The sequence below is a fragment of the Anser cygnoides genome, chromosome 27 (genome assembly GCF_040182565.1).
Source record: "Anser cygnoides isolate HZ-2024a breed goose chromosome 27, Taihu_goose_T2T_genome, whole genome shotgun sequence".
Lineage (NCBI taxonomy): Eukaryota > Metazoa > Chordata > Aves > Anseriformes > Anatidae > Anser > Anser cygnoides.
The window spans coordinates 4,102,289-4,127,137 of NC_089899.1; the positions used below are offsets into that span (position 1 = coordinate 4,102,289).

General features: G+C 45.7%; 1 protein-coding gene and 1 long non-coding RNA gene across 2 annotated transcripts in view; one reads left to right on the forward strand and one right to left on the reverse strand.

The window, feature by feature from the left end:
• LMNB2 (lamin B2) overlaps nucleotides 1–12,338 on the reverse strand; it is a 28,383-nt gene extending 16,045 nt beyond the window's left edge. Inside the window, exons 1-2 of the mRNA XM_048077695.2 lie at nucleotides 12,033–12,338; nucleotides 3,054–3,190 (exon numbers count right to left, since the gene is read on the reverse strand). Of these exons, the coding sequence (XP_047933652.1) occupies nucleotides 3,054–3,190; nucleotides 12,033–12,233 (338 nt within the window). The 5' untranslated portion in view covers nucleotides 12,234–12,338. The remainder of the gene's footprint in view (nucleotides 1–3,053; nucleotides 3,191–12,032) is intronic.
• Nucleotides 12,339–12,343: 5 nt separating this feature from the next.
• LOC125184493 (uncharacterized) lies at nucleotides 12,344–23,744 on the forward strand. The gene is made up of 3 exons (XR_007168591.2): nucleotides 12,344–15,099; nucleotides 20,763–20,892; nucleotides 21,521–23,744. It is a non-coding gene; the product is annotated as an uncharacterized lncRNA (long non-coding RNA).
• The last annotated feature ends 1,105 nt before the right edge of the window (nucleotides 23,745–24,849 follow it).

The following is a 24,849-nucleotide window of genomic DNA, read 5'->3' on the forward strand; positions in this document are numbered from 1 at the left end:
AACATCAGTATGCTACATGGTAAATAAGTTAATAAATAAATTAAATAATCAAGATATTTGCCAGGGCATCCAAAACCCCAAGACATGAATCTGTACTCACACAGAATACCAGGGTGGTAACATTTGTCACTCACTGAACAAGCTGCCTGAGTACATGGCAGAAAGACATCAGCATAAACGCTTGCACCGACAGACAGAACATGTACTCTCCTAGACCATTAGCCCTGACATAAATCCTCGTGTAGCAACCAAGGGTCTTGCAGCTTCCCAAGCGTGCTGGTGTTGTGCAAGCGGACAGCCTCAGGAACAAGCCAAGAGCAGAGTAAGCCTCGGGCTCCCTCGTGTGCATGAACTGGGCCTGATGTCACCACACCCAGACACACCCCACGGCCTCTCTTGAGCATCCTCAGTGCTTCCAGGAAAGGGTTCTCCATGCTAACAGATGCAGGCTTTAGCAGAGAAAGACAGGGAGAAAGGCATCTCTTGAAGATGTTAGCTGTATATTGAAGGCATCTCTTGAAGGTTAGCTGTATTTGTAGCAGTAGCTAGAAAAGCTCTGCAAGCCTGTGGCTCTGCAACTAAAATTCAGTGCAGTTTAATCTTCAGGAAAAACTTCCCTGTACCCTTTTCAGACGTTGTTTTCTCCTGCTGTGACTCCCCCAGATACTACCTGTTTTCTGCTTACTCTCTCACACGGGAGACCAAAGGAAAGATGCCCCAAGACAGAAGCCTGCTGTCTCCTTTCCCAGGAATGCAATCAAGGGAGCAGCAATGCCTGGGATCCCTCCTGGCATCTCTAAGCCTGCTGTGAGCATGAAAGAGACACTGAGATAATTGTAAGCAACCATAAATTACATACTGACCTACTCTTCCATTATACACAAAGCACTGACCTAAACTTGGCATGTGAGCAGAAGCATCTGTCAGCTTGGGCAGGGAAGATTTTGGTCATCAGCTGGCTGTCAAAAGGACACTCTGCAAACAGACTTTTCAAAGCTGCATTTGCAAGAATTGTATCAGATCTGGCCACGTGTCAGGAGCATACCCTTCCATATGTCCCCAGACAGACACAGCAAGAATACTCCAAGAACCTTACAAGCATCTTAAGGGACTGGAAGCAACCTGGTAGAAGAAAATTCCAAGCCAAGGAAGAATTCAATTCTACTCCTATAAACTAGGAACAGAAAAAAAAAAGGTGTATTTTCCTCATAGTCTATGAGGAGAATTACCCTGTCAAGTCAGTGAAGTGACAGATAATGGTACTCAACTCAATTGTCCAAGAAAAGGGCAAGGGAGATAACTCAAGGGAAAACACCATTGCCACCACTTCAAGTGCACAACATTCTACAACAAGATATTTGCAAAATCCCTTAGTGCTGTCAAAAGCCTAAAGAACAGGAGACAACTTGCAGTGATTCTCATTAGCTGCAAAGCGAAGACAGTTCTGACAAAAATACCTTAAAGCACAAAAATACGCATCGTGCGGAACAGGATACACGAACCAAATTCCTGGAGATACTGGGGCTGTTCACTTTTGGAGCTTGCATTAAAACCCAAGCAAGCAGAGTATTTGCTATCACCAGGACAACCCTGATGTCCATCTAACTCTGACTGCCACGCAAAACGTAATATCTGAAATCAACATTAGGACTGCTGGCATACGGTTTGTAAGAGAGAATTTAGTCCTGACAAGAGGAACATGCGATTAGGGCTGGGTGGTATTCGTCTCACTTAACTTCAGATGCCTACACACACCACAGGGTCTTTTCATGGTTAACAAAGGCCTAGACAAAGAGCCAGTAAATATTAAAGCACAATTCTTCCAACCGCATGCAGGCAAATTTTCTGATATGAAGCGTGCACCAAGTTCAATAGGTTTTATGGTGACTTATTCAAATAGAGATGTTTACACTACAGGTATTTCATATTTGGCCATTTCATTTAGGAGCAAAGTCCACAAAGTCTCTCTGACTGCTGACTTTAACAAGAGGGTCCAGCAGAGAAAATGAAGATCCAGTGATATAGGAAAGATTACAGAGAAAACAATAAAAATGCTACATCATAAATAAATTAGCTAGTCAGAAAAAAAAATATATTTCATTATTTGTATAACCAGTTAGATGCAAATGAAGGAAAATGGGAGACTTATGGTAGGCTTGTACCTCCATTGCCAGACTAAAAGCAAGTTTATGTCCAACAGTGTTCACAGACACACTGACTTACTCAGGAGAAGTCTTTACATCCCAAATCTTACCTACTAAAACAGGTACCAAAATTCAATCAAAAGCATAAATCTTTTTGCCATGGCATATATTCACTTTTAAATTAATTTTCAACTGCTAAACAGTAGTTGACCACAAAGGCTCCCTAATGCAAACAGAAATAATGGATTACATTGGCTTCATTAGCCAGTTTATTAGGTCAATTATCTTTACTGCAGACTAAACAGTGTATTTTTTTTTTTTAAATGTAGTCACTACAAGGTCTCTTCCAGCACACTTATGCTTTAGATTCATGCATTTTCAAGCCAACATTGCTTCCATATTGCCAGTGTGCTCAGGGCCATGAATTTCCCTTTTCCTTCATTTCTGCTATCAGACATACACTCAACCAGACAATAAAACTGATACTGTTTAAAAATTAACCTTCCTTGGATGGGTTAATTTTAATATAGCACTTTCTCAATCAGTTTTACTAAATAGCTACATGCATGCACGCTCACATCAGGAGAGGCACAATAGGACAGAAGTGGGCACAATTGTTTCAGCATCTAGATTTCCGAATTGCTCATCAAATCACAGTTTATTAATCTTCTATCTACAAATATGTTTGTGTACATACCAACCTGGTTATTTGCTCTGACTAGCTGTACAAACATTCTGAGGAATTCCCCCCTGACAAGCCTGCACCTTTTCATTGATCTGTAACACTTGCAAAAGACACCCACTAAAGCATTTTGAGAATCATCAGTAGCATCAGTCACACTGCAAATATTGCCCATTATCATATTTAATGAAACAACAACATAATAGATCACACAGGGCTTTCCTTACCTTTTATTGAACTCCTCAAGTTCTGCTCTCAGTTTTCCTATTTCAATCTGTAATCTAGCCCTCTCTTTGGCGGTTTCATCCAGAACTCTTCGAGCATCAGCCAGTTCGGATTCATAGAGACTCTTGATTCCACTCACCTAAAGTAAAAAAAAAAAAAAAAAAAGCATTCAGACATGAGAACATCCCAAAGACTAAGCATCAAAGAACTGAAATGGCTTAATAGGTTTCATTTAGCTTTCCTTGAAAAAGAGTGTATATGACTTCTGTTGTTTAAGAGCATTGTATATTGAACATTTTCAATTCATATGCACCTACAGTTAGCTGTGATCTTGTCCCACAGACAATATTTCAGATTTATTCCCAGTGGAACATAACAAAACATACCAAGTTTGAAGTGTGCAAGTCTTCCAAAGAGATAAACTGAAGCGAATTGGCACACCCTACAGACAGATCTTAAATTATTCACATTTGTTTCCAAGATCGTTGCTTTGGGTGATTTTTTTGAAGCAGTAATATCATTTAAAAACAAACGATGATGAACTTATTTTCTGGAATACAGACTCAGGTCCAATTCAGCTCCACTGTTCTTGTACTATGAAGCAAAAAATAAACTGAAACAACAACAAAAATATTAACTGTTCAGAGACAAGCTCCCACTCCTGTTCTCTACCTCAGAGGATAAGGATCTACAGACCTCTCCCTGTCCCAGCTCGAAGAAAAAAAAAAAATCTATCATCAGCCATTCAGACTGCAACAAGGCACGTCAAAGTCTTCAACACCTGTATTATTTTTTTTTAATACAAGATCATTTGAAAGGTTTACCAGATAGCAAAAAATTCAAGATAAGATTGCTGGTATTGCTTCTATCAAAGGGTACCAGAACAGTTATTATTGATGTAAATTCAGACACAGAGCAATAAGGGAGTGGGATGAGCCAAAAGCAGAACTTTAGGAAGAGAAATTTCATAACAAAGCATAAAATGTAGAGACAAGAAAGACAACTGTGTTATTCCTAGGAGTGCCTATTTCAACATCAGAGTGGCACCAATGACAGACTCAACCAACTGGTCTTCAAAAAGACTGATTAAAGGCAGTCAGGATATAATTCAGTTCTTGATAGAGTGTATTTCACAAACCTTCTGAAATTAACTAAGATATGACAGTGAGGGCTGAGAAGCCTTAGCTAGCTTGCAAGCACACTGCATACCAGAAACAACTTGGCTGGCTACCCATGCAATCTTGTATCTTTTTCTAAAGAATTAATTCTTTCAAGCCTTATTCAACTTCAGTTTTATTTTTCCCTGTTTTTTTCCATAGTTGATAGACAGAAATTGTCTGTGACACAAGGCAATACAACTCTGCGTTACCACTTACAAAATTCAGGACGTTCTACAAAGATGCGTATCCTGACTGTGCTAAGATCCTTCATACAGCACTCCATTACGCCCAGAAGAACACAGAGATGTTAAGGCTGTAAAGCCTTTCACTGTGGATGACCCTTCGGTGAAAATACGGCACTTGCAAATACCTATACAAAATGCCATTGCCCAAAGGCCAAGCACTAATTCTGCACTATCAGGTACTACATCCACAACGCTCCTTCCCCAATGCTGGCTTGTCTCCCGACCATCGCCCCTACAACTTTCATTTACATTTACTAAAATACTTGCACCAGGATGTCCTCTGGGAGCTTGGGTCTATGTTGCTGTAGGTTCAGAGAGATAACGCAGAATCACAGCAAAGGACACAAGCACAAAACTCTTCCCAGTCCTCCAAGGCATACGCCAGAATTGCATGTACAAAGAAAGCCTCTTTCCCCCAATTTTTGCCAACACTGCCACAAAAAGGTAGTACAAGGATCAGAGCAGCAACAGACAGTGAATGTTTTATGCTTTACATTCAGGGCACTCCAAACACCACCACCAACAGAACAATATTCTGAACTGTGAATAAACACTCAATGCGATCCCTGCCTTGAAAAAAGATAGCAAGAGTGAACTAAAAATGGTATGATGCAAGCCATTTCAGAACCTGCTGGTAAAAGGAGAACCAGAGACCATGCTTCTTAATTAAAAAGGACTGACTCACACTGCATAACCAGTTGTAGTAGCTTAGTATGTGTTTTTTTTCTGCTGTAGCATGTTAAAACTCTACTCCGCTCCTGTTCCAGTAACAAAGATGAGAAGGTAACACATAGCTCCAATTCACAGTCTGAAACACTAGCAAGAAAACCACTTTCAGTAGCATTTTAAGCTAATCAACAGACAGAAATAACTGAGAAATGGGCCTCATCTAACCTGACCTTAAACACCTCCAGGGATGGGGAATCCACAGCTTCTCTGGGCAACCTGTTCCAGTACCTCACTACCCTCTGAGTAAAGAATTTCCTCCTACCCTCTAACCTAAATCTCCCCTCTTTCAGCTTAAAACCATTCCCCCTTGTCATTATCTGACTGAGCAAGGAGTTGCTCTCCATCTTGTTCAGCTAGTGATAGGACCAGAGGGAACAGCAAGTTGCACCAGGGGAGGTTCAGGTTGGAAATGAGGAGACATTTCCTCTCAGAAAGAGCAGTCAGGCATTGGGACGGGTTGCCCAGGGAGGCGGTGGAGTCACCGTCCCTGGGGGTGTTCAAGGAAAGGTTGGACGTGGTGCTTGGGGACGTGGTTTAGTGGTGACATTGGTAGTTGGGGGATGGTTGGACCAGATGACCTTGGAGGTCTTTTCCAACCTTAATGATTCTATGACCATCACCTCCCTCCCCTGCTGCCCACTCCTCTGCTGATGCAGCCCAGGATGCAGTCAGCCTTCTGGGCTGCAAGCACGCGCTGCTGGCTCACGTTGAGCTTTTCATCCACCAGAATCCCCAAGTCCTTCTCTGCTGCTCTCATTGAGTTCTCCCACTCTGTGCTCATGTCTGGGATTGCCCCAACACAGCCGCAGCACCTTACACTTGGACTTGCTGAACCTCAGGAAGATCACACGGACCCACTTCTTAACTTGGGCTTGGTAACACTTCTAGCCCACGCTGGCTACTCATTAAAAAGCCCAGGAAAAAAAAAAAAGAGAAAGGAAATTCAATAAATGCATCTAGCAACTGTGCAGAACACTTCTGGGTCTTTGCCTAGTCACACTTCCCAGCAGAGGGCCACCAGACAGCGTCTACCTTGTCCTTGAACGCTCCTAAAGAATACTGGGTGCAAGAGAGAATTTCCAGTATCTTCCCTTTTTTGTCATTTTTTAAGCATCAGTGGAATTGTCAGGATGGATCATGGCTTGGAGGCAGTGATCCCTGAGTATCAACCCAGCTCTCTCAGACACCTTTTCTCTTTGAAATCCTTTTTCTTGGGATTCTTGTATCCATGTGTTGCAGCACTCATCACGTGAACTATCCCGCTTCATCTCCATGACTCCAGTGAGGTTGTAGTGACCACAATGCCCCGTTCCTCCTGGTTGTTCCCCATGCTGCGCTCATTAGCATCCAAACTTTTCAGAGAAGCACCATGATGATTCCCCAGGAAGAGCCCGAGAGCTTTCCCCACAAGGCTGTCCCACGGGCACCTCCTTCTTTACATGCCTGTGTTGTGGACGATTCCATTTCATCCTTGTTCTGTTAACTACCGTCTCCTCTGTTCACATAACCCCAGGCCCTTTGCCTTCCTACTACTTCCTCACCTGATCTTAGAGGAACCTCTCTCTCCCTCATTATTCCTAGTTTGAAGTTCTTATCAGGCTGACCAGTCTGTTGACAGAGATACCTTTGCCCTACTTAGGTATAGCCTCTCTTCTAAGCAGTTGTCGATCCTGAAAGACGGCTCCGTGGTTCTAGAAACCAAAATCCTGTTGTCAACAGCAGTGCTGCAGCCGACTGTTGCTCCGCAGGATCCGTCCTGTCACCCTCAAGCTCCACCTGCTCAGCAAACCATCCGAGCCTTCATCGCATGAACAGTCATCCACAGAGACATGGAGTCACACTCGACACTTTCCGGGTCACCCCTGCCAGCATCACCGGTGCCTCCATGGAAGGGCAGCAGGGGTTAACAATCAGATGGCCAAACGAGTCTCAGGAGCTCCTCCACAACAACCTGAATGCCCTGGTCAGCAGCAAACCTCCCCAGAAGGCAGGACAGGTCAGGAGATGAGGCCTCTGTTTTGAAAATGTAGGCACCATCTGAAGATGAGGGGAAAAAGGAAATGAGCATGCAAAGCACAAGAAAGTAGCGATATTTGCACAGAACACTTTGAAAGGCAGAACTGCTGGATGCTCTTAAGCCTACTTTAACCTACCTACCTACTTTAATCCAACTGTGCTGAGAGCGCTCAAGAAAGCTCTGCGTGGAGGCTGAAGGACAGATAGATGAACACAAGCGGTCCTACGTCAATCACTTGAAAAACCTCAAGACATCACTCGGTGAAGACACAGGAGGCACGCTAAGGCAATGAATCTACAGGCTAAGAAAGGAACATGCCCCATGCCACAAGTGAGCCTGGACAAATTGGGTGAGGAAATGTTAATCATATTAATATGCATCAATGTGTAAAAGGTACGTGCATTCTCACCAGGCGTGGCTCAACATGCTTTTGTTCACCTGTTATGGGCTGCTGAAGGACCACCAGGCTCACCAAGAACACCTGTTAGGGCACGGGTACTCTTTCTTCTGATGTGTTCCCACCCATCCAGGCCACTGAAATGTCAGCTCAGGACCAGGCACTCATCAGCATCAACATCACTGACAAAGGTAGATCATTCACATTTTGTTAAGTTGCATCACACCCGTTCAAGGAAATCTGTATGGTTGAGAACCAGCTTCTTCACAGAGATATACTTGGAGCCACGGCACAATCTGAGTGAAACTCGGCACGTGAGGTCACAGGTCTTGGAGGAACAGGGCTGCCTTTGCCCAAAGACTTCAGTAAGATAGCTTAAATAAACATTCTCCCTTCTTTTCCATCCAGGCGTGGCAGTTCGGCAGGTGTGAAACTACTGCAGGAAAGTGAGCTGCATACAATCACCACCCTACAGATGATGTCTGCAGAAGACCATTTAACCTTTTGTCTTGGAGGCTACAACTCAAATGACCCAGCACTCAGAGAAGCATCTGAACATGTATTTCTCAGGTGGCAACGAGGTAGCACCAGAGCTACACATCACAGCCCTGACAGTAGCTCCTTTTGCTACACACACTGCACACAAAGGGCACAGCAGCTGCAGCACTGACAGGTAAGCGATAAACCAGGTGAGACCGCATTGAAACTTTTGGTGGCTCTGACATACAAGGCTACGGCCACCTTCAGTGACACCCACAAGGTGGGAAAACACAAGTGAGCGGGGAAGCCTGGAGACACTGCTTCTGCTACAAGTGTAATTGGTGTCAGTAGGGAGGTCTCCCAGGGATCTTCACTTCCCCTACTCACCCCACCCCTCTTCCTGAGGGTGAGAACAGTGGGATGTGCTCAAAACAGTGTAGTAATCCCTGCCAGGACTATAAAAACACCTTTTCTGGAGGTAGGCAATCATAAGCACTGCAGTGGGAGGGAGGGTGTTAGTACAAATTCTAGCCACAAAGCCCAAACCCCTGAAGGCAAATGCAGAGGCTGGGAAATTGAAGGACCACTCACAGTAGAAGATCAGGTCTGCAACCACCTGAGGAACCTAAAGGTGGACAAATGCATAGGACCTGAGGAGATGCCTCCAAGGGTCCTGAGGGAACTGGCAGATGAAGTTGCCAAGCCGCTATCCATCACAGCTGAGAAGTCGTGGCAGTCCAGTGAAGCTCCCACTGACTGCAAGAGGGGAAATAAACCCCCCATTTTAAAAAGGGAAAAAAGGAAGACCCAGGGAACGACAGGCCAGTCAGTCTCACCCCTGTGCCCGGCAAGATCACGGGGCAGATCCTCCTGGAAACTCTGTTAAGGCACATGGAAAATAGGGAGGTGATTGGTGACAGCCAACATGGCCTCACTAAGGGCAGATCGTGCCTGACAAATCTGGTGGCCTTCTACAAGGGGGTTGCAGCTTTGGTGGATAGGGGAAGAACAACCGACATCTACACGGACTTGTACAAAGTCCTTGTACAAAAAACTTGTACACTTGGCAGGCCTGCTCCCTAGTGTAAAAACAAAAATCAGTATCTTTGATTCAATGAACATTGAAGTGGATACTCAGGATACGGAAGTGTCTCAGTTTCTATAAAGCGCTGAACTTTTTTCATACCAGAATACCATCCTTCTTTTTTTTTGGGAAGGGAACAAGCACTGTGCTCAGACGTACTCAACATTATACTATCACAACCAGCAGATTTTTTGAAGCAGTTTGCGACACATCATAGCCTTAAAGGAGTCAGATAAACCCTTTTAAACAACGTATTTATTAGGAAGAGCAGCAGACCTAATGCATGCTGAAATTAAAGTCTTGGAGTGCAGAAAAAAAATCTGTAAAAGGTCAAGATAGTTATTAAATGTGGTAAATGTAACAAGAAGAATATCAGGAGGGAAAATGCAGATAACCACAGATAAGCCAGAGATATTCAAATATTTAGCTAAAAAAAAATCAAAGGAGCCAAAACTTGAACACAGTTGAGGTTAACCAAGGGGAGTTTTCATCATGAACACCCTGAAAAAAGAAAATCATATATTTCAAACATGCAGGACTAATATAAGATATAATTATGTACCCAAACATTGTGACAGTATCACTGGACTACACTTAATAGTGCTTCTGAACAGAAGTTAGGATGTTGTGGGTTTTTTTTTTGCTGGTGGTCTTTTTTTTTTTTTAAATTAGTACCTTATTTCATGCTAAGTCTGATAATTTTAGGAACAAAAATTCTAATGGTGTAATGGTGTTACAAGAAAATTGAACTACCAGCACAAAATCCAGCTGACCAGTTTGGTGCTGAAAGGACGGGATTCTGCCATCCCAGGAAACCCAAAAACTGACAGCCACTTGAAGTTTTACTGCTCACACAATCCTGAACCACTGTCCACAGCCCTGAATCAAAACACTGATAAGACTGCAAAGTCTCTCATTCTAGACTTACGTATAGAAAAAAAATAAGCTGTCCTAAAAAGAAGAGGGAAGCATTTAACAGATAGTCCAGAAACCAAGTGAAATATCTTACATGCATTGGCTCTAACACAACACTGAAGGGCTTGAAGAATCCTAGAATATGCCTAAGAATTAAGACTTTAAAAAAAAAGTCTGGAGCAAGAGTAAAGAAAGGAAAGCTCAAGGGTAAAGTAAGCAAAGTATTTATATCAAGATCTTCAGGCTTATTTTCCCTAATTACTGCATCTGAGTATTTTTTCAGAATTGGTAATGCGCAGAAAAGTTATTAAAAGGTGGCTTAATTTATACTAGATATAAGATTACTTCTATGTTTTGTGCTTGCCCTGTTCTTACTCTCATTCCATATGTTCTTGTTGATGGAATTATATTCTGCCTCCTATATTTAAAGTGTGTATTCCCTGTTTTTATCTCCAGCCTCCAGCAATCTACAACTCACAAGCTCCCTGAACCAGACGTGGTTATTCTGTTTATAGCGTGATTTCACATAGAACAAGTGACACAGGCAATTTTTTATGTTTCACAATATCTAGTTATCTTGAAAACACTGAAGTTATATTACAACATTAAGTGATACACATGCATTTCAAGGTACTTTAGTGTGCACTGATTGCAGGTAGGCTTACCACTCCCAAAACAAGCCATGGCCACATTTGGCCTACTTAAACTGAATTACATGAATGTAAACCCTTCTCCCACTACCATCACCAAAACAGACCCCTTGAAAAAAAATAAAAAAGCCTACATTAGTAGCACAACAATCCTTCACATCACACAAGTTACAATGCTGCTATCTGCCAGCTTTCCATGGAAGTTTAACTTAATTAAGTTTAACTTGGGAAGTGAGATACCTTACCTTGCAGACTGCCTCCGAGAGATGGAGGAGGGTTTGAGCTGGTACAGGATGGGTGGGACTGTCCCCAGCTGCACCCCTGACTAACTACACCCTTCCTCCATATGGGAAGGAGAATCCTGGGGGAAAGCAGATTTAAGAGAGGAGGGAAAAGCAAAACATGGCCTGGAGAAAAAGGACCAGCCAGTCTGCCTCCCGGATCCCAGGGAACGGACCAGATCACCTTCCACACTAGCGGATTTGATCCATGGCATTTGAAGGGACTAAAAGAGATTTTCCTCTATCAATAACCAAAGTTAGCATCAACCCTTTCAAATTTTTCACCTCATCACAACAGCCACAGGCCAGAGACAAAAAAAAAACAAAAAAAAAAAACACAAAACCTGACACTCGGTTTGCTACAACTCACACGACACGGGGGTCCGAGCGCTCAGCCTTCACCGGTTTACCTGTGACAGGGGAACGGGCTACAAACTACAGCGAAGCACCAGCCCACAGCAGATGAGACCTGCCCGAACGTTTCGATGCCTCCGAGAACCGCATTTCGTGCGGCAAGCCCTACCTGGCCGAAAGAAGAAGGGCAGCGGGCAGCTCCAGCCCCGGTGCCCGCCCCAGGCTCCTTCCCGCCTCACGAGTTTCCACTCGCTGACGAGACCGGCCTGAGCCGAGCTCAGCGCGCCGCCAGCAGCCTCTCAGCCCGACATCGCGGCCCCTACGGCTCTCCGAGGGGCCGCACAGAAACAGGCTGGGATTTCTACAAACCCTCCCCCCCGGCCCGCACGGCTCTCAGCCCGGAGCGGGACGGCCGGGGGCTGCGAGCGAGCCAGGGCCGCGCCGCCGAGCTTCGCTTTCGCCCCGGGGCCGCGCGGAGCCGCCACAGCGCGGCCCGCGCCGGGCGCGAACGCGGAGGAGCCGCGGGGGAAGGGGTCGGGCGAGCCCCAGGGCCGCGGACCCCCCCCGTCCTCGGAGGGAGCGGGGAAAACGCCTCCAGCGAGCCGCCGTCGCTCACCCTCCCGCCTGAGGAGTCCCGGGAGGGGGCCTGCAGGCCGCCCTGGGCCGTACCTCCCGAGTAGTGACCTCCTCCTTCTCGGAGATCTTCACCAGCAAACGGTCATTCTCCAGCTCCAGCGCCCGCACACGGTCGATGTAGACGGCCAGGCGGTCATTGAGCTGCCGCAGCTCCTCCTTCTCCTGCAGCCGGGAGATGCGAGTCGGTGACAGCGGGGTCCCGCCGGGGGTGCCGCGGCTCGGGGTGCCTGACATGGCGCTCGATTCGCGGGCAGGCGGGCAGCGGGCTCATTCAATCCAGCCGCACCGGGGGAGGAGGGAGCGGTAAGATGGCGGACATCGCCTCCCCCGCCGCCGCGCCGCCTGGGAAATGAAGTCTCGGCGCCAAGATGGCCGCGCTGCGCCGCAGGGCGCGCCGGGAGGCGCAGTCCCGGCCGCCCTCCATTTTGTGGGCTGCGGGCGAGCGCCGGGGCCGTGTGTGCTCATCACTTGGAACTGTAGTTTGTAACGTGCTTTAAAGGCAGGGTTAGGCTGTCGTGACTATGAGTAAAGCACAACAAGAAAGGGAATACTCCTGAAGGCGTTGTTTTTACTGTAAACGAGGGATCAGAGCTATGGATCGGGGCTACTCCTCAAGTGTTCATCGGTGCTTGGATCTCAGCAGCAGATCCTAGTGTGTTGTGCAGAAGGAGAACAGGCACTGTTCTTGCTTCCCGCATCTCACTGCCAGCTCCCGGGGCCCTGCAGTGATCCTGCTGAGGTGCTACGAGCTGCCAGGGATGCAGAGCAGCTGCTCCTTGCTATGATCTGCCTCTGTTCTTTGTTAACAAAGCCCCATGCCCACCAAAAATGACTTTGTACAAACAGACCTGTACAGTCAGCTGCCTTCCATATCCTCCAAGGGAAGCATTGATTAGAAGCGATGCTGTGTTCCTAATTCTCACAATTTTACTGCATTCAGCTCTGGGGCCCCCAGCACAAGAAGGACAGGGACATACTGGAATGAGTCCAGAGTAGGGCCTCCAAGATGATCAAGGGGCTGGAGCAGCTCTGCAATGAGGACAGGCTGAGGGAGTTGGGGGTGTTCAGCCTGGAGAAGAGAAGGCTCCGGGGAGACCTTACAGCAGCTTTCCAGTACCTAAAGGAGGCTGCAGGAAAGCTGGGGAGGGACTCCTTGTTATAGGGTGTAGTGATAGGCCAAGGAGTAATGGCTTTAAACTAAAAGCGGGTAGATTTAGATTAGGTATAAGGAAGAAATTATTTACTCAGATGGGTGGTGAGGCACTGGAACAGGTTTCCCAGAGAAGTTGTGGATGTCCCATCCCTGGAGGTGTTCAAGGCCAGGCTGGATGGGGCTTTGAGCAACTTGATCTGGTGGGAGGTGTTCTTTGCCCATGGCAGGGGGGTTAGAATTAGATGATCTTTAAGATCTCTTCCAACCCAAACCATTCCATAATTCTATGATTTTACTGAAAGTTTTAATATTTCTCTTATAGGATCTATTTTCACATTAGATATCTAAAACTTTGTTGTATCAAAGTATCCAAACTTCCCTGTTTGGAAGTGTTTATGAATTTGCTGTAATTCCTGTCTGCATTGAAATCCTGTAGGCCAGGGACCTGCTGTTTGTTTATAATGGGAGTAGAGAGTTTCAAAATGAATACCAATTAGCTATTTCCAGGAGGGAATTTTTAGGAGTGCTGTTTTGTAGGTGTTAGAAGCTTCCCCAGTTTTACTGAGAAGGTATAATGCTTCCTAGCCTCCAGTCAGGCTGTTCAAGAAGGAAGAGATCCTTTTGCCATCCCAGGGAACGCAGCCAAATTTGTAAAAAGCCACTTGGAAGTTTTCACTTCCTAAATGTTTGAAGTATTATTTTCCCCAAAACATATTTTTACTGAACATACACCAATTTCTGTCAGTTCTTACACATTAACTACTATATATTGTATTGCCATTCTCATAAGCTAGTTCCTAATGTCACAAAACTTCTGAGGCTGAAAAGCACTTACTGCAGTTTTGCCTTTTGGCTACCAGAGAAGGCTTAGAAATGGAAGATTTTCTGCCTGCGAAGAGGGAAAACCAGATGTAAAGTCAGTGGTATGTGAACAGCAAAAACAAACAAACAAAATAGTAATTGTGTAATGTAAACAGAAAGAGAGAAAATATTGCATGCAATATGTGAAAACAAACTCATGGAGGCAGGCTGAACAAATAAGCACAAGTGTGTTTAACATATAAGCTAGATAATTCTCATGTTAGAGGATCTGGGATCCTAAGATCAAGTATACCTCAATCTGGAAAACCTCAGTACATCAATGCTCTGTTGTTGGTGAATAGCTTTAAGTCCCTATTTCAATTACTGTATATCTTTAGCAGCTGACCCATATAAGCAGTAGGTTTTCACCTAAGTATATTTGTTTAAAAAATATGTATCCAATATGAAAGAGTTGTCTTGCCTTCCTCTCTTGAAAACAGAGCATACCCTCCTGACTGCAGATGATCCCACCTGGCCTTGGGTGTCATCTCTCCAAGGAGAGGGTTGGTTGCTTCTTCACCTCTGTCTCCTTCAGGGATTTGCACACTGAGCCTGTGAAGCCGTGGATGTCAGCAGGTTACTTGGAGGGAGTTTATGAAAGATGACAATAAGTATCTAGATCACTATGCCTGTCGTTTCTATAGGCATTTATGCAATGTTGGTATTTTACCACCACTGTTATCAGATCTTCTGTGTCAGTGAGATCTGATAATATGATATACATGATATATAATATGATTACTGAGTTGTAACTCAGTGTGAAACAGCTTTCTGACTGAACTCATAAATTGTCTTTGCCTTGAAATGGATCCAGAAAATGACAAAGAAACGACAGACTACAAATCCCAGAGTGCTGTGGCCTCTTTGCTCAGCAGGGAGGTCTGACCCACCATCTGCCCGCTCAGGGCAGGGAGCCACACCAAGGACAGCCCAGGAGGCTCTGAAGCCACCTCCTTCCTCATTGTTTTCATATGCGTCTCTGGATTTGAAGTACAGTGCGTTTTTTGAATTTCGGCGCCACTTGCAAACTGTAAACCAACTGCTGCTGGATCGACTCCAGACCCCAGCCTTGCAGGAGCTGCCTGTGTGAGTCTGTGTCATTTCAAACATAGCTGCCTTCCCCTGAGCGAAGCAAAGAAAAATGCTCGTGAGCCTCAAGCTGTGCACTTAGAATTAACTTTTTCTCTCCCAGCATACAGTTCCCCACACCAAGAAAATCGTGGAAGACCATCAATAAAATTTGATTATATTAGACCAGAAAAAAAAATATGTTTTTGGAATGCTGAAAGCCTCTGAATAAGCATTTTTGGGCTAGCTCATTTCTTCTTTTGTTACTTGATGTGACACCCTGTACATCTATCATATTTTGGAAATTCCTTTAAACCTTTTCCCTCATTTGATAATCCAGATATAAGTCCCCTTTGTTCAAAAAGTTTAGCCCAAACTCCCCCGTTATTTTTTGTCAGATTTTTAAATGGTGTCTTACTAACTTGGTAAGTTTCAAGTTTGTTTGTTTTGCCTTCTAATATTACCAGTTATTTTCATAGTGCTGATACCATGTCACTGTAAAATCTTTTTTTTTTACACATTTCTTGAAATATCACTTAAGAGATGTGTGGATGTGGCGCTTAGGGACATGGTTCAGTGGTGGACTTGGTAGTGTTAGCTGTATGGTTGGACTTGATGATCTTAAAGGTCTTTTCCAACCTAAAGGATTCTATGATTTAATATTTCTACAGCTTTTAGAAGGTGCCTTTCTTAAGCAGTAACTGGGACATTTGCAAACTTTCATCTTTGGCACTTGTCTCCCCTCCCTGTTTGCCCAATGTGTATGTTCACTTTTCATACCTCTGCTAAAGAGAAGAGAACAGTCTGAGAGTGGGATGGGGAAGAGGGGAAAAAAAAAAAAGGAGGAAGGGAAGTGCAAAAGCCAATAGCCAGTAGATGACTGTGTTTCACATGGAGTACTACCCATGCTTTACTCCTGGAATTGGCATCTATTCAAATACTGGTCATTTTGTATCACTGTGAGATATAGGTTAGTATTGAACCAGTGTCAATTTGTCATTCATCTCTCAATACTTAGCAATTAGTTTACCATTAAGGACCATGAGTTCAGTGGTACACAAAATAATTTAATACTAAAACTCCCTCTCTGCTTTCAGAAGGTAGAATTGATTTGCTAGACAATGGCACAATCATGTATTTTGTTGTCCCACAACAAAGGGACAATCTAAGGATGTGTCAGCCTTACCCGCCTGGGGTGGCGGAGGGCCATGGCAATCAGTGGGGCTGTGTTCCGTGGCTTTTCAGATTGCAAACTTGTTCGGAGCACATGAAGGCTGCTGTCTCACCGACTGCACCAGGTTTACTTTTCATGTAAAGCTGAGCACAGGCTGGTGCACGTACAGCTTTCATTCTGATATAAAGTCAGGAACTTGGAAGTGGTCTACACTCTGTTTTGGAGCCCAAGATCAAAGGTACTTGCAACACCTGACTGTTTGGGTAGGTTAAGAATAAATTCTTGGGATGTCAGAGAACAGAGACAACAGTGACAGGCTCTGCCTAGCACTGGAGTGCTTCTTCCCATTAGATAAATGAAAAAAAAAATAAAGTGGGTAATAAAGAGAGAGGAAAACCTCACATATCCTTTGATGCAAAGCACGTTGTCTGTCATTGGCCACTTTCCTGTACATTTTGATGTAAAGAGTTTTCTGATGCTGTCTTGGATTCCATAATGATTCTGACATTTTGACAAATCTGGGGACACAAGTTCTCCATTGCTGTTTCTTACCTCGACCGCTTTACTTTCTCAGCAGCTGCTGTCACATCCTCTACTTTCTCATCCTACCCTTTGTTATTCATGTGTCTTTAATAGCAAGATTGTCTCTGTCTTCCCTAACTTCCCCTCATCTAACTTCCCCTCTGCCTCGTGTTCCTTATTTCACTCTGAACTGCCTACGTTTAGTTGATAGTCTCAGGTATTTTCATTAATGTTAGGAAGGGACATGGATTCAACATATAGCACAAAACATTTTCCTAGCAGTCCACATTCAACCCAGCTCAACAGTAATTTAAAAATTGCTAGCAATGACTTGAAGTCTGGAAGAAGTATTCATACTACACCACAGATTTCTGCTCCTGAATTCCAGCTTCTACTAAATAAAATTGCTTCCAGCAGGGAGATCTTCCTTGCCTGTTTATGAGAAAGTTTGCTAAGAGACATGTAAAGAAGAGCAAAGAGGAACACGGTGCACAGTTGTGGGATTAAAGCAAACAGATAGCAGGCTGTATGTCGAACAAGGATTTTTTTCAAAACAAGACACCCTCTAATGTGTAGCAGATGTATTTATTTCTAATTTCCAGGCAAATAATGTTTGGCAGGACCCTTGGACAATAACATCCTTCTGCTACAGCATTTATCTCCTCATTGAGGCAGAATTCAACCTGTATCACGCTGGGAGATGAATTAAGCAAGCCTGGGGAAGAGAATTCAGGTCAGTGCTTCAAATTGTTCACTCCTTTGTGGCAGAAAGGCAAGTTACTTTCAATGTCAGGAGGGCCTGGGTGGTTCTTCAGATTCTAGTACTGAAACCAGATCCTAGTCTCATGTGACCAGAAAGAACTGAGCATTTTATTAAAAAAAAAGAACACCTCATTTTTTCCCATCTCAACAAAAAAAGAAACAAAGGAAGAAGCTAGGGGCTCAGGGCTCCTCAATTTAAAACAATCCTACCTCATCACTTCTCCACGCAGTGATTTATCATCCCGCCTGCCGCAAAGCCACTTCCGTAACATGAGAGCAGTGGAGAGGTTTTCTTCAATAGAGCCTTTGTTGGGCAAAGGAAGCGTACCATTAGGTACTGAGTTTTCCCTTCACCAGCCCTCCATAGCTCAGGAATTCTTTCAAAGTAATAGGAAGACAGACTTCTTGGCAATAAAGCACTGTGAAAATACCACTGAAAACAAATGAGGTGGCCAGGTGGGAACAATACTACCATTTCCTTCTAGTCTGGCTGCAGGCAGCCCTGGAGCCTGCGGAGGTCAAGTCTTCATGTTCTAGCTGCTATTTGTGTAGGTGAATGGCAAATTTAATCTAAACTCAAGGAAGGGGTTATTCTTATCACCTTTAATGAAATGTTATGCCAATAAGTTTGGACAGTATGAGTTTTGATTTTCACTTGCTGAGCTGAGTCTTATTCTAGTTGATAAAGGACATTTGTAGCATTCCACGGATTTCAGGTTCCCTCAAAATGAGCAAGTTCCTAATATTTTAGCCATTTAGTAGCTTGGAGAGCCTAGTGCAGGAGGGTGGGGACTGGCTCTGAAACGCAGTTCCTCTGAGTTCACAAAGCTTGCTTTATCAGCCAGAAGCAATCCCAGCTCTGCCTGCCCCTAGGATCACTTAGATCATCGCCACTCCAGCGAAGCTGGAGTAGTAGTGCTCACACCCCCACGCTGATATTATATAAAGCCCTGGCACCGATCTCAAATGCTAGTGAAAACAAACCCAGTGTTTTTTTCAAAACAACCATTTGGCGCCTTATTTTCAAATCCTCAGACCAACTGCTGCTGGCTCTGTGCCCATCACCATAGAGCTACTTACATATTTTCCTCCAGCAGCTGTAATAACCTGCTACGTACCTCACGTCTGGCCAGGCAGGCTCAGCCTCTGTTGTGGTCTTGCTGGGGATAAGCAAAGGTTTTATTCTGCTCAACAAACAGCCCAAACCCCGCAGCGGTAGGAACTCAGTTTTTAGCAAATCAAGGTGAAAGTGGAAGCCCTTGGTTTCCTTTTGAAAGATAATTAGCCCGTCATGCACAGTAACATGAGAAATGCTGTGTACATGTGGGATTCTTTGAGACAGCCTCTGTCAAAGGTACAGTTTACAGAGTAAACACATGTGAGGGGGGAGAAGACAACATCTGTGGAGATAAAGAGGCGTGTGCTTAGGATCAATCTCTGATGCGTATATGGTATGATTAATACAGGAGATGGGAAGAATGCGTTCTGCAATTCCAAAGTGCACTCTGCCCCAAGACCTCAGTGTGCTTTACAAAGGATAATATATCAAGCACTATAATGGTCTTGCAACAAAATTCACGTGACTGTGAAATTTACACAGTCAATATTTGTGAAACCACTACAGTGCGGTGACAGAGTGGCCATATTGTCCATTAGAAGGATGGGAGACATCAAGCAGTGGGAACTGGAGGCACAAATGTCACTGCTCAGTGGGCGATATGCCCAGGAGCAAGCAATTTCACAGCTGGGCCTGCTCGGATTGAATCCTTGAGCTCCCTCAAGTGCAAAAGATTATAACGCTGCGGAATCCAGAGAAACAACCTGTAAGCTTGAAGTACTGAGCTTCCCAGTCTGCCTAGAGATAATAAATGAGATTTGTTATCTAGCTAGTTGACAGTTCTTCCCAAGAGAACAGACCAGTTCTCCCTCGGCATACCAGAAAGTGAAAGGATATTCCTGAATACCATCGGAAAAGATTGCTTCAGTTGACCAGCACAATGACCTCTGCCTGAGACACTAGCCTCAGGCGTAGCCCCCCCCACCCCCAGCATTACAGCCCAGTGCAGACGTGCACAACCCCTGTGGCACATGTGGATGCGTTCTTGATGCCTGCTCAGCGTCCAGCACCCCTTTGGTGGTGGTCTGCAAGAGTGGCCTACCTGTAAGCACCCATCAGACATGTGAGAGCTGGACTCTGCCTGCCCAGCTTAAAACAGTGAGGTTAAGCTGACGTATGCTGGATAATAACGAAGCAGCTGATAACCTTCATTATGCAAGTGTTGCTGGCTTTGCATTTTTGTAGCATTTGTAGTGGGATGCCAAGGAGTGCTCAGAAACGGTGCAAACTGCTAACCGGCCGCAGGTGCTGAGGGACACAGGGTTTGGTGTCAGACTATGTCAGGTGAGGCCATTGACAGCTAATACCTACAATTTAACTTCAAAAGCAGTAAAGAGTTAAGTCTGTAACCCCCCGCGTCGCCTCCTCCAGTGCACAGCTGGCATCGCGTAGATGAACTGCTACTTGTAGGAGCCTGGCTGCCTGCCCGCAAGTCGGCGTGTGGACGGCTCCGTTAGCATCCTCATTCACACACCTGGACCGTGCTGGTCTGAACAGGACTGCAGGGGCAAGGGCTCCGATCTGTACAAGCCTGCAAATCATTTGTGTGCTGCAGAGTATAAATCCCTACCTACTCTACCCCTCCCACTAAGCAAATACATTTTGCGTGAAATATCACCCAGTGGTTCTGGTTCAGCAGCCACCCCACCCAGTTTCCCAGTGGCCGGGGCTGGGTCTGCAGGACTGGCCTGAGGCCAGAGGGGAGAACACCTCCTCCCTGCATCTGGCAAGGAGCTGGGACGTCTTCCAGGGTAGCAACCGGGCGCCTGGAGAGGCACCTCAGCGAGCCTCAGGATGTCTTTGGCTGAATGACCAGAAAGCAGGACTCCCACAAGAAGAAAATCTTATGTGAAAGGTCTACATTACATGGGCCACTTAGGGGCACTGTGGCTGTTTACCTATTTGCCTTTTCTGTCTTTGCACAGATCTCTTGAATTCAGTTTACCTTTTTTCATTCCAAGTTTTCTCCACCCTGCACATTTCTCCTTTGATGTTGACAACTAGCAGCACCCTGGCCATACCAACCAACTCATGACCAACTTTCCTGTTCATTCTTGTAAAAATGCCTTCTTATGTAAAATCAATAGCGACATTTGCTTTCCACAGGGCTCTCCTGTTGGTGTGTGAACAAGGAAGGATCAACACCTCCTTGGGAGGTGGATACCCCCATTACTCTACTTCCGTCTACTCCGGACACAATCTTGCAGAGTTGTTCTTGCAATCCTTGGCCTTTCAGGTGGGTCTTTTCCTGTAAAAACTCACTTTGGGAAGGACCTCCTCTTTGCAGCCCCCATTTTACCCAACCCTTGCATCATTCTTCCTGGTCTCCTGTCTTTTTTTGACCTGAGGACAGGTGGGAAGCTGTATTGCACAGTCACTGTAGCCTCTGAGGCAGAAGAGCATCTCTCCCCTCCCTTCTCCTAGTCGTCTCACTTCTACAGCTAGCATTTAGTGCTGCTTCCCTGCTTTTTATCCATCTTTTCCTCACTCTATCATTCCTGCCTCCATGACCGGTGGCTGCTTCCTGCCCAGCTGGTGGTCACAAGTATGTCCTGGCCTCTTCAGACGTCCCCAGCCAGCAGCAATGAAGTGTGGGCAGGTCATCCATTCATGCAAGCGAGAAATAGGAAAAGTTAAGAGTTTATAGCTGCCTGGTGGTGTACGGCGCAAGCAGACAGCACAGCTTTCTGCAGGCTCACCTGCAGCTGATCCTCTGGGGCAGTGTCACTGGAGACATGAAGGGCTGAGCTGGGGAGCCCTTCTTGTCTCCACCAGGGCTTGCTGGTCTCAGGGTGGGTGGGAGACTTGCTTAGTGGGAGCAGGTCTTAGCAGGCAGTGACCAACCACAGATAATACCATTTCAGACAAATGCTGCGGGAGAGCCCATGCCAGAGGGATGAGGGACCCCTTCACACAGACGCCGTGCGGCCTGGGACATGTTCTTCCCCAGCAGTACCTGCACATATCCACCTGTCCAGAGCACAGCAGCTTGTAATAATGGTCCTGTTCCTGTTCCAGGCTGCTGTGCCTAGGTAAAGGAAAATAAGAAACAGCTCTGAACTTCCATCTGAACCTTGGTGTCCTCACAGGCCCCACTGAGACATCGTAGCCCTCAAACCAGGGCTTCTGCCTGCACCTCCTCCCTCCAGGAAGCTTCTCGTGGCTGGGACAGCCCAAGCCCATCTGGCACAGACTGGCCATTGAGCTGAGATAATTTGGCATCCTGGAGCTGCCCAAAGGGGCAATGCACCCTTGCTGTCCTGGGCACACCGTCCTGTCTTCTCCCTTGTGCCTGCAGTGATACGCAACAAGTCCTGCAAGGAACTGGGGTGGGGGCTCATCCCCATGGAAGCCATTTGTATTTATATGGCATTCAGCCATTACAAAACGTTGGACATCTTGTAAAAAGGAACAATAACACAAATGGTGGTTGCATTCTGGCCAAAATGACAAATTCTAAGGGAAATCTGCAGGGCTGGAAATGGAGGTCAGCAAATAGGAAGGTAAGTCACTGCTGAAAGGTGTGCTGGCAGAAGGGAGAAGCAGTATGTGATGCACCGGTACAGCAGCTGCAGGGGAAACTGAAGTCCTCCTCTATGCAGTACCCTGATAAAAAAAGGAGATTTGCTTCTCCAAGCAATATTATTTTACCCAAGCATAGCCTTTATACTTGGAAGTGATGAGCAACTTGGAAGGAAGACCAAAGCTCAGGCATATGCAGTTGCAGAAGTGGATCAAAAATTAAGACATTCCCTTGCATGGCAGCAGAGTTTAAGTACAGTAGCCCAGACTGTACAAACCAACCTTTGCAGCCCTGGAAGGGTTAAATTATTTCCTTCAGTAGAAGCAGCCCTCCTGAAATGGCAGCTGCAGACAGTTCCTCTGCTCAGACAGAGGAGGCATTGGACTGGCCAGGTGGATGACAGCCATCGTCCAGCAGCAGCCCCAAGGAACAGGCAGGGGTTGTTGTCCAGTTTTTCCTGGAGCAGGTGGGCTCGGGAACAGATGCTGCTCTGGGACAGCTTGGGTGATGGCTTTAGCACTGTGCCTGTGCTATAAAAGGCTACAAAAGGAGCCTGTGCACGAAGCATAACACTAGAAACACACGTAGCCTTCGCTGTTCGGTGCTGTGAACAGAGGGGAACTGTCATCTGCCTTTCCCCTCTCGAGAGTGCTGTTTTCATGGCTTCTCTGTGTGTGTCTGTATGTCCACGCACTTGCACTGCTTCAGAGGGCAGACCTTGGTTCAAGTGGAGCAGCTGGTGCCCTTGTTTATGGGGTCACATAGGAGAAGGATTTTGCTTACTGTTTTCTCTCCTGTTTTGTTTTTTTGGTTTGCTTTTTTTTTATTATTTTATTTTCTGGACAAAGGCTGCTGGTTTCTGATTTTGCTATGGGAAGTCTTGCAAGATACCAAATATTTCTGGGGGATATTTTCTCAACCCCGGTTTACTTGCTAAGACCAGAGTTTTCTTTAAATTCAGGTCAAACAGCTTCAGCTGCAAGAATCAAAGACCAATGTAAAAATTGCCATACGATGTGCAAAGCAGTCTTTTGTATAAAATGTGCTTAAACTTAACTAATAAACCACCATCAAAGAAAGTGTTTTGAGTCTCTAACTGCCTCAAAGCAGGGCAAAACTTTGTGAGGAGATGGCGAACAACACGGTAACTGTCCAGCAGACGCCAGCCAGAGGTCAGCCTGGCTGGGCTGAGACTGATGCAGCACGTTCCTGTGCGCTGAGGCTTGCGTAGCAAATACTGCGTAGGAGATAGACAAAGCTGACAAAGACAGTGGAGACAAAGACAGTGAAGTCATGCTCGCACAGGAAGGCTGTTTTTATTAAAAGATAGAGTGGTGGGGAATCCTCAGCTTGCTTGGGCAAGGAAAGGCCGCTTTGATTTGGCTCTGATCACTCCCTGGACAGCCCCAATGCACATCAAGGATCCTCTCCACCTTCAGCATCTCACCAAGAGAAGCTGTGGGGACCCATTCCCTAGCTCTCTCCTGTCCCCTCAAAAGAGCACAGTGGAGCAATGGTGGCAACTACGACTAAGTGCCTGAGCTGTGCCAGCATAGCACTGCGTGCCTGTGAGAGGGGCACGCTCAGAATCTCAAGTTTCTGTGTCTGACAGCCACAGTCACTTTTTAGATGGCAGAGAGATGTTATCACTGCTTCTGTCCCCACATCCTCTTTTCAGAGCCCTGTTCTAGCTGTTCCTGTTCTTGGTGTGTTCTTGGTGCATGGGGGTATTTCCATCCCTAGCTGTGATGATCTCAGTTGCAGAAATACTGCATGTGATGATGGTTACGTTTGTGAGTAATCGTTTCCTAGAAGACAGTGCAGCTCCATCACTTGGGGAAACACCCCGTATGAACATACGAAGCTGAGCTGATAAAATGTATTAGCACGTGAGAGCAGCCCTCAGTGCAGATCCAAACAGCCCAGATCCTTGCAGAAGTGAGTGGGGTCCTCAGGGGTTTTAGGTCTGGAAGGGACAACCAGGAGAGCACTGGGAAGCAGCACTTCCCCACGAGATCGGTGCACCGAGAGCAACAAGTCTCAGCTCAAAGGGGAGGCCTCTGGCTGCCTGTGGGAATGGTGCTGAAGTATTTTCACACTGGTTGCTGTGCGTATTTTTGTTAATTAACCAAAGAGCGTAGCCTTTAAATTTAAAATGTCCTGGATTTAGGCATGAGGCTGAGCCTCCTTCATGATCAAGTCTCCTTCTTGCCTTCCTGATGCCCAGCTCTACCAGTCTCCCAGGGTCTGCTGTCTCACAGGGTGACCCATGCTGCTTTCTACAAGACACCCAGCAGAAAAGTATGGCTGGATCCAGGCAAATGCAAACGCCTACAACATGCAAAGTTTTGGTCAAGGACAGGTAAGACAGGAAGATGGACCATGGCTAGACAGCAGCAGGCTACAGCTTCCTGACTGCTCTCACTTTTGTGGAGGCAATTAGGTAGATGCGTGGAACTACTTTTTGAAGACTGGTGCAATGTTGTTCTTTCTCAGTGATCATCAGTGATTTACATGAGCTTTCAAAGATTAGACAGCAGTCTTGCATTGGTGTCTTTGCACCACTGGCTGCATCTCATTTGGTCCTGCAGAGATGTAGGTATTTTCTCAAGAAATCTCTGTCTATAGGCTCAAAAGTCTGGGAGAACCTGTTGGTGAAGACCAAGGGAA